General features: G+C 50.0%; 1 protein-coding gene across 1 annotated transcript; it reads right to left on the bottom strand.

The window, feature by feature from the left end:
* Positions 1-790: 790 nt before the first annotated feature.
* Positions 791-15,134, bottom strand: irs2b (insulin receptor substrate 2b). Its single transcript, XM_080838376.1, has 2 exons — positions 11,408-15,134; positions 791-1,068 (listed from the first exon to the last, which is right to left on the bottom strand). Exons 1-2 carry the CDS (start codon positions 14,937-14,939, stop codon positions 1,064-1,066), a joined length of 3,537 nt encoding a protein of 1,178 aa, XP_080694502.1. The 5' UTR covers positions 14,940-15,134; the 3' UTR covers positions 791-1,063.
* Positions 15,135-15,615: the final 481 nt, after the last annotated feature.

The raw sequence follows: 15,615 nt of genomic DNA, 5'->3' as shown, positions 1-15,615 counted from the left end.
AAAAAAAAAAAAACATTCAGCTCTGAAAATAAATTAGTTATATTTTTCTTTTTCTCCAATATATACTCTTTTTGTCTCATACACGAGTAATGACCTGGCTCAGTCTGAGGTAGGGTTTATCAAGCAACTGCTTATTGAATTTGTAGGGGTTTATATATATATATATATATATATATATATATAATATATATAGATTTCTATATCTATATCTATCTATATATATATTTATATATATATATATTATTTATGCATATATATAGCTAGATAGCTAGATAGATATATCTGAAATGTCACCTCAGTTGCAGTGCTATGACCACACATGCGGGTAAAACCACACACATACACATGTGTGTAATTGAACACATATAAATAAATAAATACATGCCATGTGCTAAGAGACAGAGGGTGTGTGTATGTGTGTGTGTGTTTGTGCGGTATGGTATGTGTGTGTGTGTTTGTGTACGTACCCATGTTCTCATTGCAGCCTTGATTCACAGGTTTATGTAGGGGAGGTGCACTGGCCCCTCCATAGATAAAATGAGCAATGAAACCAGTGAAAAAAGGAATATACTTAAGGATTAACAATTATGCCTTTAAAAATCAACCCTATCCATGAGGAAGAAACCATAAGTCAACGTGCATGTACCATTCTGTACCTCACTAGTATTTTTTGCTTTTTTCATTTATATTTTACTTATGAGTCCAAAATCTCACTTGAAGAGCAGCAAAAGAGAGTTCCTGATCATAGGAGGTCCATTGGGCAGATGATTGGATTGGGGGGGGGGGTGTGTTATGGTCCTCTTTTGGAGCAAGAGGGGTGTGGAGTGGGGTGTGGGTCCTTTTCGGGGGCAGGCAGGAGTCAATAGTCTGTGTTGCCGTGACAACTGCAGTCCCAAAGGCTCCTGGAAGGTCAGCGATGGGTGGCCCGTAGCAGAGGCTAGGGAGGTCCATCTGTCTGAGGGGGGGCTGTGGCCTCTCTGTATGGCAGTCCAGCCAGGGCCAGCGGCCACCCTCCTTTCTAGCGGTGCTGGGGTGGGGTGGGGCAGTGCTCCTCCTACACCAATCAATCTGGACAACAAAATAAAGAGGAAAAAATAAGCACATTAATAAACATAGAGCTCCTCAGGGCCTACATGATGCATTCAGATGCACTCCTGAGGCAGGTTTGTTTGTGGTTAACAGAAATCCAATGTATTTTAGCATAATTCCTTATCCATAATTAACTCCGCAAGCATTATTATATGCATTATGTTATCCATTTGGAATGAACACATTTATAGTGAAGCCCCTATACTGGCCAACCGATGTGTCTTTTAAAATGAGAAATATGAGCAGAGTGTTTATCTGTGTGAGAGTGTGTGAGCATGTAACTGTCGGCTGATGATTTATACAGCAGGAATGGGAGCACCAAAGGAAGGAAAAGGTTAAGCTCTCTCTCTCTATCTCCTTCTCCCTCTCTCCGCTTTACCAAGTAAGGAATACATGATCTTTTGCTGGTAGCAACTGAAGTAGCAGGTGCCTTCACTGAAGGCTGGGAACACACACACACGGACACTCACACACATACCGGCATTTCACACTATGCAACTGGCGCACAGCCTTCTCAAAAAGCACACACCGCATACCCTGACACACACACACACACAAACACGCACACATGCGCCGCGCCACACAAACATGCGCACACACACACACACAGAGAAAAGTCTCAGTCAAATCAATCCCATGGTTCCTTTGGCTATTGGGGTTGAAGGTGGCCGTGTGAAGTGGTGGGACCGTTGCAGTCAGTTATATGTGAGTGTGTGTGTGTGTAGTCTAGTTGAGATTATGAAAAACACCAAACAAATCATCTTTCCCTCTGCATTCCACAGAGGTTGTGTGTGTGTGTGTGTGTGTGTGTGTGTGTGTGGAGGAGGCTGTGAGGACGCCTCTGTGGACAACAAACTCAGGGGGTGGAGAAGAGAAGAGGAGAAAAAAGAAGGATGAACTTTATCCCAGTGCCATCATGTGTGTTCCATCCCACTGACACTGCGCTGTGTGGAGGACCCATATTGAGCAACACAAAAGGCCAGAATTCCCGCTCTTAGCACAGGCTAATGCTTAGCCTGAGGAGAAAGAAACAACAACACAACTAGGTTCCCTCTAAACTTCTGAGGAGGAGATGAGAGAGGGCAGAAGAGGAGAGGAGAGGAGAGGAGAGGAGAGGAGAGGAGAGGAGAGGAGAGGAGAGGAGAGGAAAGGAGGAGCGGCCCCTCAAAGGTGAGTGTAGCCCCTTTGGATGTAAAAGATTCGGAGATCAGGGGGCCCTTCGCTCCCTTCCTCTTTCTCTCGCTCATTCTTCATCACCTTGTCCACCTGGCCTCACAGCCTGGGAGATCTTATCTCTCTTTCAGCTCAACACTGACTGATGTGTTCGTCCATCTGTACCAGGTGAGAGGGGGGAGAGTCAGGCGCAGAGAGAGGGGGAGAGAAAGAGAAGGAATGGCAGAAGGAGGGGCGGGGGGGGGGTTGGGTTTCCAGTCATCCTCTGCCTGTCCCTACTCTCTCTTTCTCCCTCCCTCCCTCCCGGTCTCTCACGTAGGCAGGGTCTGAGCTGACACCAGGCCAGGAGAACTCAGTGCCCCCGGTGCCTTGGCCACACACACACACACACACACACACACACACAGAGCCCCTCTGCACCGCACTGCGGGAAAGAGAGACAGAGAAAGAGAGGGATGTAGAGGAAAAGAGAGAGGTGTCTAGCTCTTGTCTCCACCCCAGCCTTGGCCTCACTCACCCCACCTGCTGCAGCAGAAAAACCTGGCAAGTTATCTCACATGTCCCTGCCAACCACACACATACACATACACACACACACACACACACACACACACACACACACACACACACACACACACACACACACACACACACACACACACACATTCTGTCTCACTCCATCTCTCACACACACGCTCACAGAATCCCTCTGCGTGCCACTAAAACAACTCAAAAAACAGCAATGCTCTTAGAAAAGCGGTTCCCATGGCGACGTGGCCAAATTAATGGTTCTGATCTTGTCCTTGTGTTAACACACAGCGCCATAACTACAGCTGCCGTACTTCATGGCTAAATGCAGCTTTTATTTTTGTTTACCAACTCAGGCACAGCACCAGAGTACACAAGTGTGAGTGTGTGGGTGTGTGTGTGTGTGGTTCAGCTTAATGTCACTGTTAACCCACTAATCACATTACGGGGACTCACCCACATTGCTTGGTGCTTGTCATACTGGACCCAGGACACAGCCTGTTAACAGGAACCGTTACACTATTAGGAAACAGCCACACCTTCAAGCCAAGCACTGGCTAATCCAGTGTCAGTGAGCATAGGAGCATTAAAAGGTCTCTCAGGCACACACACATACACACACACACTCCCTTACACATACACACACACACACACACACTCCCTTACACACACCCACACACACACACTCCCTTACACACACACTCCCTTACACGCACACACACACTCCCTTACACACACACACACACACTCCCTTACACAAACATACACACGCAAACAAAAAACTTGATACCAGTGACTTGATTTTTTTCTTGTCATTGCTGGGAAGGATAGGGCTTTTCTGGTCACAACAGGTTGCGAGTGCACACACACACGCACTTGGACACACACGCAAACAGACGTCACGGTGGCAGTCATGCGTAAGAGCGAGCCGCGAGGTCGGGGGAGGTCACACGGGCCGTTAGAATTTCACAGCACTGCGTCACTGAGCCACGCAGGCAGAGAGAGAGAGAGGGAGAGAGAGAGGGAGAGAGAGAGAGAGAGAGAGAGAGAGAGAGAGAAAGAGGGAGAGAGAGAGAGGGAGAGAGAGAGGGAGAAAGAGGGAGAGAGAGAGAGAGAGGGCAATAGCATCAGGTCACAGTAAGGTGGGGCGAGCCGGTCGCAGCCGGTCTCAGTGCCGGGCAGGCCTGGAGAGCCAGGGTGACGCCACGGTGAGATGGGACAATCAGATCTGACATTCCCCCCGAGTCACTCATTCTCTCCATCTCTCTCACACACACGGACACACAGACACACAGACACACACACACACAGACACACACACACACAGACACACACACACACACACACACACACACACACACACACACTAATCTTACTGTCCTTATACGCCCTGAGTATCGAAACACTAATGCCATTATGTATACAAATCATGAATGGTGGATAAAGATGAAGATAATCTGAAGGATTCCATCCCACTCCACTGGTCTTCTTGTAGCTCTACGGACCCTCCCCCATCTCCCTTGCTTGCTCACACACACACACACACACACACACACTCTCCTGAGACCACTGACCGTAAGAGTGGACTGGCTGGGCGACCCCTGACCTCATAAAGGCAGCTGTTGTCGACTGACTGGCGCTGCTACACATCAACACGCACTTCACATTCAAAACACGCTAGAGGTAGGCACCGGTGAAACAACACACGCAGGTGTACGAGCGCACACACACTCACACACACACAAACACGCTCGCACACACACACACGCGCACACACACACGCGCACACACACACACAAACACGCGCACACACACACACACACACACACACACAACGCATTGGACAAATGCGTGTGGATTTCCTGATACAGAATGTGAACAATCAGTGCTGGAGGGTATTTAAAGAAGCTTGTACTGGGAGCTGCACTGAACACCCTGTGCCCCTATAACTCATGAGGAGGTGGAGAGGGTGTCCCTACTCTCCCTGTCACTCTCACTCAAACACACACACTCACAGACACACACGCTTTTCACATAGAACACACATGGAAGTCATTGTTTATTTATTTCACATGAGCTTAATATAGCCTCTGTCCTCTGCACTTGAGCCAGCTAGAGTCACTTAAAACACCCACACGTGCACAAGAACTCACAAGCACACACTCATATATAGGCTACACACACACACACACACACACATTCATAGACAGTACTTTCACTCTGTCCAGTGCTCCCACGGTAAGTGGAGTGAAAAGGCCTGGAGTTGTGTGAGAGCACCGTAAACATATGCTACTAGTGTTACTCTCTTATTTATTTATCTACTCGCTACCACAGGAGCACATTCCTGAGGAGGGGGAGAGAGAGAGCAAGAGAGAGAGAGAGAAAGGGAAAGAGAGAGAGAGTGAAAGAGAGAGAGAGAGAGAGAAGGGACAGAAAGGCCCAGCAGATAATGAAAGTGGGAGAAAGAGTGGGAAAGCAGCAGGCTGGCCAGTTGAGAGGTGGGGGAGGGGGGGTGGGGGGTGGGGGCTTGAACTGAATAACACGGAGACACGTTTGTTTTTTCACATCCCTTTCGCTTTCTCTCTCACTCTCTTTCAGTTTCCTGTCCAGTTCTGTCTGTCCACCACCCCACCCCACCCCCACCAGTGTTGTCTTGAGGACGTGTCTCTGAAGAGGGATCAATGTGAGGAGGCCACCAACACACCCACAGTCTGCATTAGCAGGAGCAAAGCCACCACGCCATCAACAAGAGGCCTATTCACCAGACCTTAACACACACACACACACACACACACACACACACAGACACACACACACACACACTGCTTCTTTATGCCACTCATTCATTTCCTTCCTCCCTCTCTCTCTTTTCTCCTTCCCTTTCTCTATCTCTCTCTCTTGCTCTGTGGGAGCAAATATCAGCCAGATCAATAAGGGATTGTTGTTGACCTTGAGTTGTGGAAAACAGGCCTTTCTTCCTCCCCCCCACCCCTCTCTCTCTCTCTCTCTCTCTCTCTCCATCCCTCGGTCCTTCCCTCCATCACTCTGCATGGGTAAACAAGCTGCTGTGACAGCTGAGTGCTGGTGTTACATTGAGCATGGCCAGTTGGTCACCTCCACGAGGAAAAATGAGCCTCTGTGTTTTCAGACACTGCTTATGCCAATAATCATCCGATGAACTTTGACACTGAAAGTGCAGAACATTAACATTGCATGCAAACAATTACGTACACACACAAACACACTCACTCACTCACACTCACATGTGTGGCGAAAATACCTCAGCATAATTAAAAGGAGTAATTCCACGTGAATAGCAGAGGCGTCATTAACCTTCAGGAGCCTTAATCAAAGCACTCCATCAAATGACAGCAGACAGCACATGACGAGAAAGGGGGAGGGAGTGGGAGAGAGAGAGAGAGAGAGAGAGAGAGAGCGAAAAAGAGAGCAATGCTAACATGCTAATAGCAGCAGGATCTGCCAGCACGGAGGTTGTAAACACAGAGTGTGCTGGACTCTGTGGGTCCTGTGGTCATCTCCCCCTTCTGCATGCCAATGTGCTCAGGACTGAAAAACCTGAATGAGGCCCGAACAATGAGTCCATTTATAATCCTGAGATGACTTCAAGACATCTCTGTTCAACCTCCCACACACTCCTCTCCCACACACACACACACACACTCAAATGCTTCCACACGAACACGCACAAACACACACACACACACACACACACACACACACACACACACACACGTGCACAGAGACTCTGCTGTCCTTGGCTTGGGAGAATGCACTCATTCACAATAATAACAGTCGTCACATGCAGCACAATTAGCCTCCCCCGCCATGTGGAGCCTCTGCATATGCATGCCGGTGTGTGTGTGTGTGTGTGTGTCATTGGAGGGTTTTTAACAGGGGCACGTGCTGGCCTTTATGCCCAAAATTAAATTTTCATCATGCGACCAAAAAGCCAAATCCATGACTCCCCACCTCACACACACACACACACAGACACACACACACACACACAAAAACACACACACACACACTAACACAAACAGGCACACTAGTCTGACACCTCCCCTGTCCCTCCAGTTGAGTCTGGTTTCGCTGGCTGGAAGTAGCCAGGGTAAGCTGGCCAGGGCTGTAGCGTGTTACACAAGGAAATCCCTGCTGGGTAACAACCACAACAACAACCTCCAGACACGCTCGGGCCAAAGCCTGAACACCGGTGTGCAACGCACAAAGATCAGCTAAGGAGAGGAGAGCAGCACTACAGGATGAGCTCATGGCTGTCACAGAATGTGTTCTCACTCCAGAGCCTCTGATCTGTGTGTGTGTGTGTGTGTGTGTGTGTGTGTGTTGTGCGTGTGTGTTTATGTGTGGGAGTCAATGAGATAGCTATAGTAGGTGTGCCTGTGTGCATGTTTGTACAAGTGGGAGAGGGTGTGTATGTGTGTGGAAGTGATAATAAATGTGTAAAAACATAATGTGTGGTGTGTGTGTGTGTGTGTGTGTGTGTGTGTGTGCGCGCAGGTGGGTGGGTCTCCCTGCACTGACTCTAAACAAAGCTGCTCAACAATGTCTAATCCTTGGTGGCGGGTAATCCTGCTTAGCTAGCCTGCTATATGTGGAGATGGCTGAAGGTTTGTTGTGGTTTCTTTTCTTTTCTACCCCCCCCTCCCCCCATCCCCCCTTTCGCTCCGTTCCTTCGCTCCAAGGGAACATCCCGGCCTACTTAACACACAAACACACCGAGCTCACCTGCATGCAGAGGCCAAGGCACGGCCAGTGACTCAGGCAAAGACTGATCACAACAACACACACTCACAGGAGGAACGGGGGAGGGAGAGGCCCGAGAGAGGGAGAGAGAGACAGGAGACAACGGGGAGTTGAGATGTTTGACCACACTGACTGGGACTCTCTGACTTGTGTAACATTTAATTAAAGCCCTCACTCAAAAGACAATATGTTTGAGAGTAGGGGGTACAGAGAGTGGGGGTGTGGGGGAGTAGCGCAGAAGGGCTTTGGGGGGACAGAGAGTAAGGGAGTAGGGGTGTGGGGGGAGTAGGGGTGTGGGTGTGTGTGTTGTGGCGGTGATGCGTGGAGGTGGCGTGGGCTGACTAAAGAGTGACAGTGAGGCCAAATCAGACAACGTCAAAGGGAAGGGTGGTAACTTCAGCTTCACCGAAAGGGGCAGACACGCTCTCTTCCCCTTTCTCACTCTTTCACTCTTTCCCTCTCTCTCTCTGAAGGACAAATGTGGCTGGCCCCTGTTGTGCACTAGCGGCAGATGGTGTGCAGTCATTAGCGTATTGTCAGGGTCTCTGACGGGCCTGGTAACCAGCGAGGAGCGCTCAGAATGGCAGGTGCACGACCCTGGCCCCCACCATCTGCTGCTCCCCTGCCTTCCCCTACATCTACAATTCAAAAATGATGTACTCAATCAGGAGACTCAGTTAAAACAACACACATGCACACACACACACACACAGCAGACAACAACACTTCAACGGGGAGGGGAACTTGCTGAGGAGAGATAGAGAGAGACATCAGATGGGGAGATCAGAAGATAGAGGGGTGGCAGAGAGAGAGAGAGAGAGAGAGAGAGAGAAGGAGGAGGTGGAGGAGGGGGGAATGACAGAAAAAGGGAGAGAGGGAAAAGAGGAGAAAATGTCTAAATAGCTCTTAGCTTTAGGCTCTGCTGTGGCCCGATGGTCTAATCTTCTGAGCCCCTGCGTATGGCCCAGGGACAGGTCAAAGGGCACCCATCTGATTTACAACACAGCGCAGGGAAGGGGTGTGTTTCTGTTTGAGTGCTATGTGTGTGTGTATATATATACGTATGAGGCTGAACTGCTCTGAAAATGAAACTGCAACAACACTCAAGAGACCAAGGCAACACACACATGTGAACACACACACACACACACAGACACACAGACACACACATTTTCAGCACAAATAGCCTGTAGCAAGCAAACACGAACCTACCCCCCAACCCCCCTAAAAAGATTCCACATTCCAGACTAAAAAAAAAACATGCTATACCAAAACTCCTTGCTCACCAAGGTCTTGTAAGAACCAAGATCATGTGTGTGTGTGTGTGTGTGTGTGTGTGTGTGTGTGTGTTTTCCTTGGCTCTAGTTTTGGTTGTTATTTGTCTACGGCTGTGGCTCAGGCTCGAGGAGAGACCGGGAGGGGAAGCACAGGAGGGCAGGTCTGTGGGGAATGTGGCTGGGCGTCTTAGTAGTAAACAAGAGCTTAGCCTTTTCATGCTGGCTGTCAATGGTGTGGAATCATTGAAATGCAGAGGGATAGAGAGATAGAGAGAACAAGTGAGAGAGAAATGTGCAAGGTATTCACAGTGTTAGTTTTCCATTCTGATAAAAGTTGTTTAACTAGCCCATTGTTATCTTGCGGGTGAGTGAATGAGAGTGTGTGGCTGAGCGCACGTGTGAGTGTGTGTGCATGTGTATGTGTGAACGAGAGGGCAACTGTGCGCGAGAAAAACATCGGTCTGCTCCTCCCTCTCTTCCGCCTACGCAGTCCATAGCCTACGGCCATATCATTCTGCTCCGTCCAAGAGCGAGAGAGGAGGGGAAAAACCTGTACTGCTTCTCTTCAGAAACACCTGCTTTACCAAAACCACAACTAAGCACAGTGTGTGCTCACATTCACAACGAGCCCACATGCATTTAGGTGTTTCTTTTGTGTAGCTGTGTAGAGTAGCATTCATCTTAGTGTGTGTGTGTGAGAGAGAGAGAGAGAGAGAGACCCTCCTCTTTCTGTACAGTGAGAGCAGACGCGTGCTTTCCTAATTGGATCCCGCTCCTGGAGTGTTTGTCATGTTTGCATTAAGAGGTTGACCACAGGTCTGGGGCACTCCTTTCAGCAATACACCCAAAACACTCACACCAACACACACACACATTCATTCAACTACCAATACACACAAGACATGCAACTCACACAACTCACAAATGTGTTCTGTGTATAGTCATATAACCACACCAAGGAGGGGATCAGAAATTGCATGAAGCCTTAAATAGTTTTTGTTTGGGTACTTCATTTATTGACAGATACAATTAGATCTATGTGGGTTTGTATGAACTTCTGTGTCTTTTTACCCCCAAGATTTCAAAACAAAACAAAAAACACAAAAAGGAGTCATCCGTAAAATAAAAGAAAGCTGAATAAGTGAGAGAGGGAGAGCCAGAACGCTAGAGAAAAAACAGCAGGCAGGTCGCATTCACCTCTCCTTGCGACCTTTGCACACAGCCTACATTCCATCCCTGAAACCTGCTACCTGACAAGTGATAAACAACTGACTCACTTGTTTTTCCGGGGGGCCAGTGGCCCACCACTGCACACGGCACAAGAGAGCAAGAGGGAGGGAGAGTGAGAGCGAGCGAGGGCAGATGAACCTGCCCACTCCGTGCTCCAGCCACATGCAAAGGGAGGCACATGTCAGACATCAACGTGTGCGAGCCAGTGTGTGTGTTTGAGTACGAGTGTGTGTGTGTGTGTGTGTGTGTGTGTGTGTGGGGGGGGGGGGGGGGGGGGGGGGGGTTCCCTGCTGTTTAACAACTCACCACTGGCCAAAGATAAATTTCATTTTTTTACAGCAATGCATTTCAGTGTTACTATCCGCATCTTACACCAGAAAAAAACAGGGTTGATGACTTTGCGCTTGCTTAGCGTTATTGCATAACACCAAGCATATCACGTGATTATGTAGGCTAATAGGATAAACACGCAAGAAAAATAACTATGACTAAAAAATACGACAGCGTATCGTGAAATGTATGTCTGAAAAACATTTTTGATATCGAATTTCCCTGCCTGCATCACATATTTCTCATCCGCAACAATATTCAGAGGTGTTTACGTGTGGGTGGTCATCGGCATGGAGGTTCATAATAAGAACTGCGTCATATTTCACTCTGACGTTGCTTCAAGTGCGTTTATCATCCCGCGAAAATATTGTGCGCAATTACGAGTAACAGAATTATAAGCGTCGCTTTCCGGTTTGTGTTCACAACAGTTCTTATCGTGAAGCCTAACCTACTGCGTTCATAAGACGCAAACATGACATACTATGCATTCGTGACACGGTTGTATTGAATCTATTTTGGTGTTCGAATTAAACAAGTTACTGTAGGCCTACTCTTCGGAATCATCATCTACAAAATGATAAACACTGAACACTAAATGTCACATCACGACGGAAGAGATAATCTACTAGGGAAGCCACATAGGAAAGCCACTGTATGTGCGTGTGTGGGGGAGGTCCATTTACAGCTGTGTCTACTTCAACCCTACATCCATCAGTGAGCCTAAAGCCAACAGACCAAGTAGGGTCGAAAACAGTACCACATGAGCACACATGAATGTTCTGGAAACCCTCTTGTAGCCTAGTGCCAAACAGTAACTTAGGGAGTCAGACTGTTTTTCACAGCAAGTGAAAAGTAACAAACCTTTCAACACAATTCTTCACTGCTCTTAGAGGCAGCAAGCATAAGGCAAGACATTTAGTAATTTAATGACCGAGAAGTATTAGCCCCCCCATTTGACAGCAGTGATAGAGAAACTAGCCACAAAAAAGTCAGCTCACCTTTCACAGCTGTGGCTGTTTCCTTGAAGCCAAGGCTGGCATAGGGACTGGCGTGTATTCCATTGATGCCTCCTTTGCAGCAGCTGGTAGCCTTGAATCGCACCAGGGCATCACATCCGGGCAGCCCCTCGTCCATCAGGTTTAAGGCGATGTAGTTAAGTCCGTTCTGGTAGCCAGCCGACGTCTGGCGGCACATGGGGCTGTTGGCCGAGTACGAGTGCCCCTCGTCCGCGCTCTCACTGTCCCGTACTGTCGCTGGCACACTCTCCACCGAAGCAGAGCTCAGGCGCTTGGCGTGGTGGGCAAACGAGGGAAAGACGGGTGTGACGGTCGTGGTGGAGGAGAAGGTCTCCGAGCTGTGACGACGGCGGCCCTGGGGATCGGCCCGGATCACCTTGGCCCCCCGGTCGGGGTCCGAGACCACCATAGGAGGGGAGCTACCGGGCAGCAGGAAAGCCTCTATGCCCCCGCAGCTGTTGCCACAAGTGGCATCTCCCAGCGTCAGCCTCTGTACGCGAATGGTGGGACTGGTGGTGATCTGACTGCCATCGCTGCCTGACTGCAGGCTGACGGGCTGGGCAGGGGAACCAGCCCCTCCAAACGTCATCTCCGTGTAATCATCTTTGTTAACCGGGCATCCCGGCACGACGGGCGGTGCCAAAGAGTATACACCCTCCCTTTCCTCCTTGTTGTTATCCTTGTCCTTATTCTCACATGGGCACAGCTCAGGTAGAGAGTCCAAAGGGTCTAGGGCAGGTGTGATATCCCTCTTCGGGGAACACAAGCTCAAGTCCACATTCATGTAGTCAGACAGGATCGGGGATCCCCTCTGGCTGCTCGGGAAGCCCAACGACGAGGTTACGGGGCTTTCTGACGACGAAGAGGATGAGGAGGATGATGATGAGGAGGAGGAGGGAACTTTGCAGGGTTGGGACGATGAAGATGGAGGAGTGAAGAAATGCTGAGCACTGAAGTCGATGTTGACGTACTCGCCAGGACTCTTAGGCTCCGTGGGCAACGGGTGCTCGGTCATGCTAGGCAGGGTGGGCAGAGTGTCCAGGGAGAGGCGTGAGGGTCTGCTGAGGCGGCCCCGGTGCACGAGGCTCTGCCTGACCGGAGAAGGGCCCGAGGGGGAGGAGGGGAGGGCTGCTTCAGACTGCCGCAGGGGAGAGCAGCAGTTGCTGCCAGAGGGCTCTTCCACTATCCTCTGCGTCTGTGGACTCATCATCACATACTGGTCACCGTTCCCATTCTGCTGCTGCTGCTGCTGCTGCTGCTGTTGCTGTTGCTGCTTCTGCTGCTGGGGCTTGTAGGAACGAGGCAGGGAGTTGAAGGAGTAAGGCACCCGCTGCAAGGGGAGAGTGTGGTGGTGGTGGTGGTGGTGCTGCTGCTGCTGCTGTTGCAGCTGGTGTCTCTCTGCAGGGCCGAGAGAGGTCAGGAAATAATCAGGAGGAGTGAGGGACGACACCAAGCAGGAGGAAGGGTCCACAGGAGACATGTTGAGGTACTCGCCGTTGCCCAGTCTGCCATCGGCACTCTCCATCGACAGCTTAGAGCCGCAGATCATCTTCATGTAGCCGCTGTCTTCCAGGGAACAGCTGCTGCTGGGGGAGTTGGTCCGGAAGCCATTGCTGGAGGAGACGGGGAGTATGTGGTGCCCCCTGGGGTTGATAATTTGCTTGGGAGACGACACGCACATGGGGCTCATGGGCATGTAGGGGTCATCCTTGCCTCCCTGGGGGGCCATGCCGGGGGTCATGGGCATGTAGCCATCAACGCTGGCCAGGTGGGGGCCACTGGGGCTCTTGAGAAGGGATCCGATTTCGATGTCGCCATAGTCCTCCGGGTACGTGACTTTTGGGGAGGCGGTGTGCGAGCTGCGGCTGGAGGAGTGGCCCCCGCCCAGGTTGTTAGAGGTGGTGGTGTAGGTGGCCCTCATGAGAGTGTACTCATCCAGTGAGGCTGAGGAGACCTGTGCTGGCGCCCTCTTCTGGTGAGGCATGGTAAGGGAGTGGGTCCTCTTACGGTAGGCCTTCTCCAGGTCCAACAGCAGCCCATCATCCCCTACACCGGCTCGAGACATTCGCTGGGAGAAGGGGGTCAGACCCACATGCCGGCGCTCCATGATCATGTATCCATGCAGGCCACTACCCTCCTGGGTGGGTGGCGTGTCTGTGAAAGACTCTGGGGTGTTGCTGCGGTTGGAGGCCAACAGATAACCCCGTACTCCATCCCCGGGGCTGGAGGCACAGTCGTCGCAGGAAATAAAGCCGGCGTCGCTAGGAGACCCTGAGACAGACGCGCTGCAGCTTGATGGGCGGGGAGCGCTCTCCAGGTTGGAGCAATTCCCAGAGCTGGAGGACAGGCTGACTGGGCTTGTGGCTGAGGGAGAGCAGCGAGACACAGGCATGGACATGGATTTGCTATGCTGCAAGGAGGGGGATTCGAAAGTCCGACAGGGGCGAGCTGTCACTGTGTTGGACCTGCTCAGCTGGGTCCGGGTCACACTGGGACTGATTGGGCTACCCGTGACTGACATTGGGCGTATCATAGTTCCGTCGCCTTCACTGGCCGTTCTTATCCGACACGATGAAAATTTGGTGACAGGAGACGTGGCGGCTATGCTGTCTGTCCTAGAGCGGCGAAGCAGCCCCGTCTGACTCGGCGGGAGGTTGTTCAAATGCCGCCTGCTGGGCACGGAGATGGGGTTTGTACCTGAGGACTGGCTCTTGCTGCGGGGTCGGAATTCCGACAGCTCTTTCATGGCTTTCATAGCCTCCAAAATAGTTTCATGTATATTTTGAGCTACCACGGAATCGTCCGCCTGCATCCAGAGTTCACCAGGACCGGTTGACGCGGACCTGCCCACCTCGATGAAGAAAAAGCTGTCCGAGTGGCCGCATCTCCTAATGTTCATCAGTTGTAAACTGACAGAAGCCACCTCCGAGTTCAGTTTGACGAAGCTAATACTCCGGCTTGACAAACAAAGTCTGTATACTCCCGTTAAATTCCGAATCTGACCCAGTCCTTTCGATTTCAAATTCACTTGCCAAACCTCCTTATAAGCGGCGTTTACCGGCGTAATCATACCGTAGCTCGCCTCGTCAAAACCCACCAGCGACGAGGCTGAATTACACGACCCGTCACACACTCTCCCCTCATTCATTAAATCCGTTAAGACTTCATACCAATTGTCCTGCTCCTGTTCATTTTCAGCAGCCACAGCAAAATACTCGTCCTTGGTATAAAGGGCGATGAGGTGTTTGTGTTTGGCGTCTGCCCTCTTGTTAATGTTCAAGCAGGAATCCAGGGGTATGACCCTCTTCGCTGCCGATTTGTTCTTCCATTTCTTTTCGCTCTCGTAATATTCCAGCCGGGCAGGGAAGCCGTCGCTCTGCTCCTTCAATACGAAGAATCTCTTGTGCCCATGCTTCTGCTTCTTCAGGTATCCGCACTTCTTAATGTTGTTGTTATTCATGTAAACGTTGGAAAGTAAGTGTCCTCCCGTTTGCGGCGGACTCGCCATTCTCATATCCTGAAAACTCTCACTTTCTCGCTTAAGTTGTATGTTCTCTCTCTCCTTGAGGCTCAAATGGAGAAAACTCGTATGTAGTTCTTGCTTCTATCTCATTCCAAGCTCTGGCCACCGCATACGGCGTGCGTAACAGTTAACCAGTAAATAACACATATCGCTAAGTGACTGAACTGAAGAGGAAAAACAACATGTGACGTCCTACACATCCCAGCTTTAGTTACAAAAAAAGCAGAGAGAAAAAAATACACACTGCTACAAGGCGGTGCAACCGTCATGGAAGGCGTACCTGCTGAACCGCCTATGTGATAGGCTCATTGGAGTCATTGGTTGTTGAGAATGAATGGTAGTAAAAAGAACCTATCTGACGAGAATATGTCCCTCCCACCGGAGGGTGGCTGCTCCTCCCTCATCTCGTTGATCAGAGCTCCCCTAGATCTACCAGTGTTCATCTACGCCGTATGTGGTTGACTAAGTATTAATGCCTATTTATTTTTTACCAAAGTGAGTCTCATTGTATTTGAATTATCCTATGATGTATTTCCATATTTGATTTTTTTTGTTTGTTTATTTTATTCATTGTGTCGTCCTGGGCCAGCCTTATGGGAACTTAGTTTGACCCACCTTATGTTCAGAAACCTTAGTAAGTAGCTAATCTGACTAATAAAGGTCAGAC

This window comes from Sprattus sprattus (genome assembly GCF_963457725.1).
Source record: "Sprattus sprattus genome assembly, chromosome: 5".
Classification (NCBI taxonomy): domain Eukaryota; kingdom Metazoa; phylum Chordata; class Actinopteri; order Clupeiformes; family Clupeidae; genus Sprattus; species Sprattus sprattus.
The sequence above is the reverse complement of the archived record's forward strand: the minus strand, read 5'-3'. Positions and strand labels throughout refer to the sequence as shown.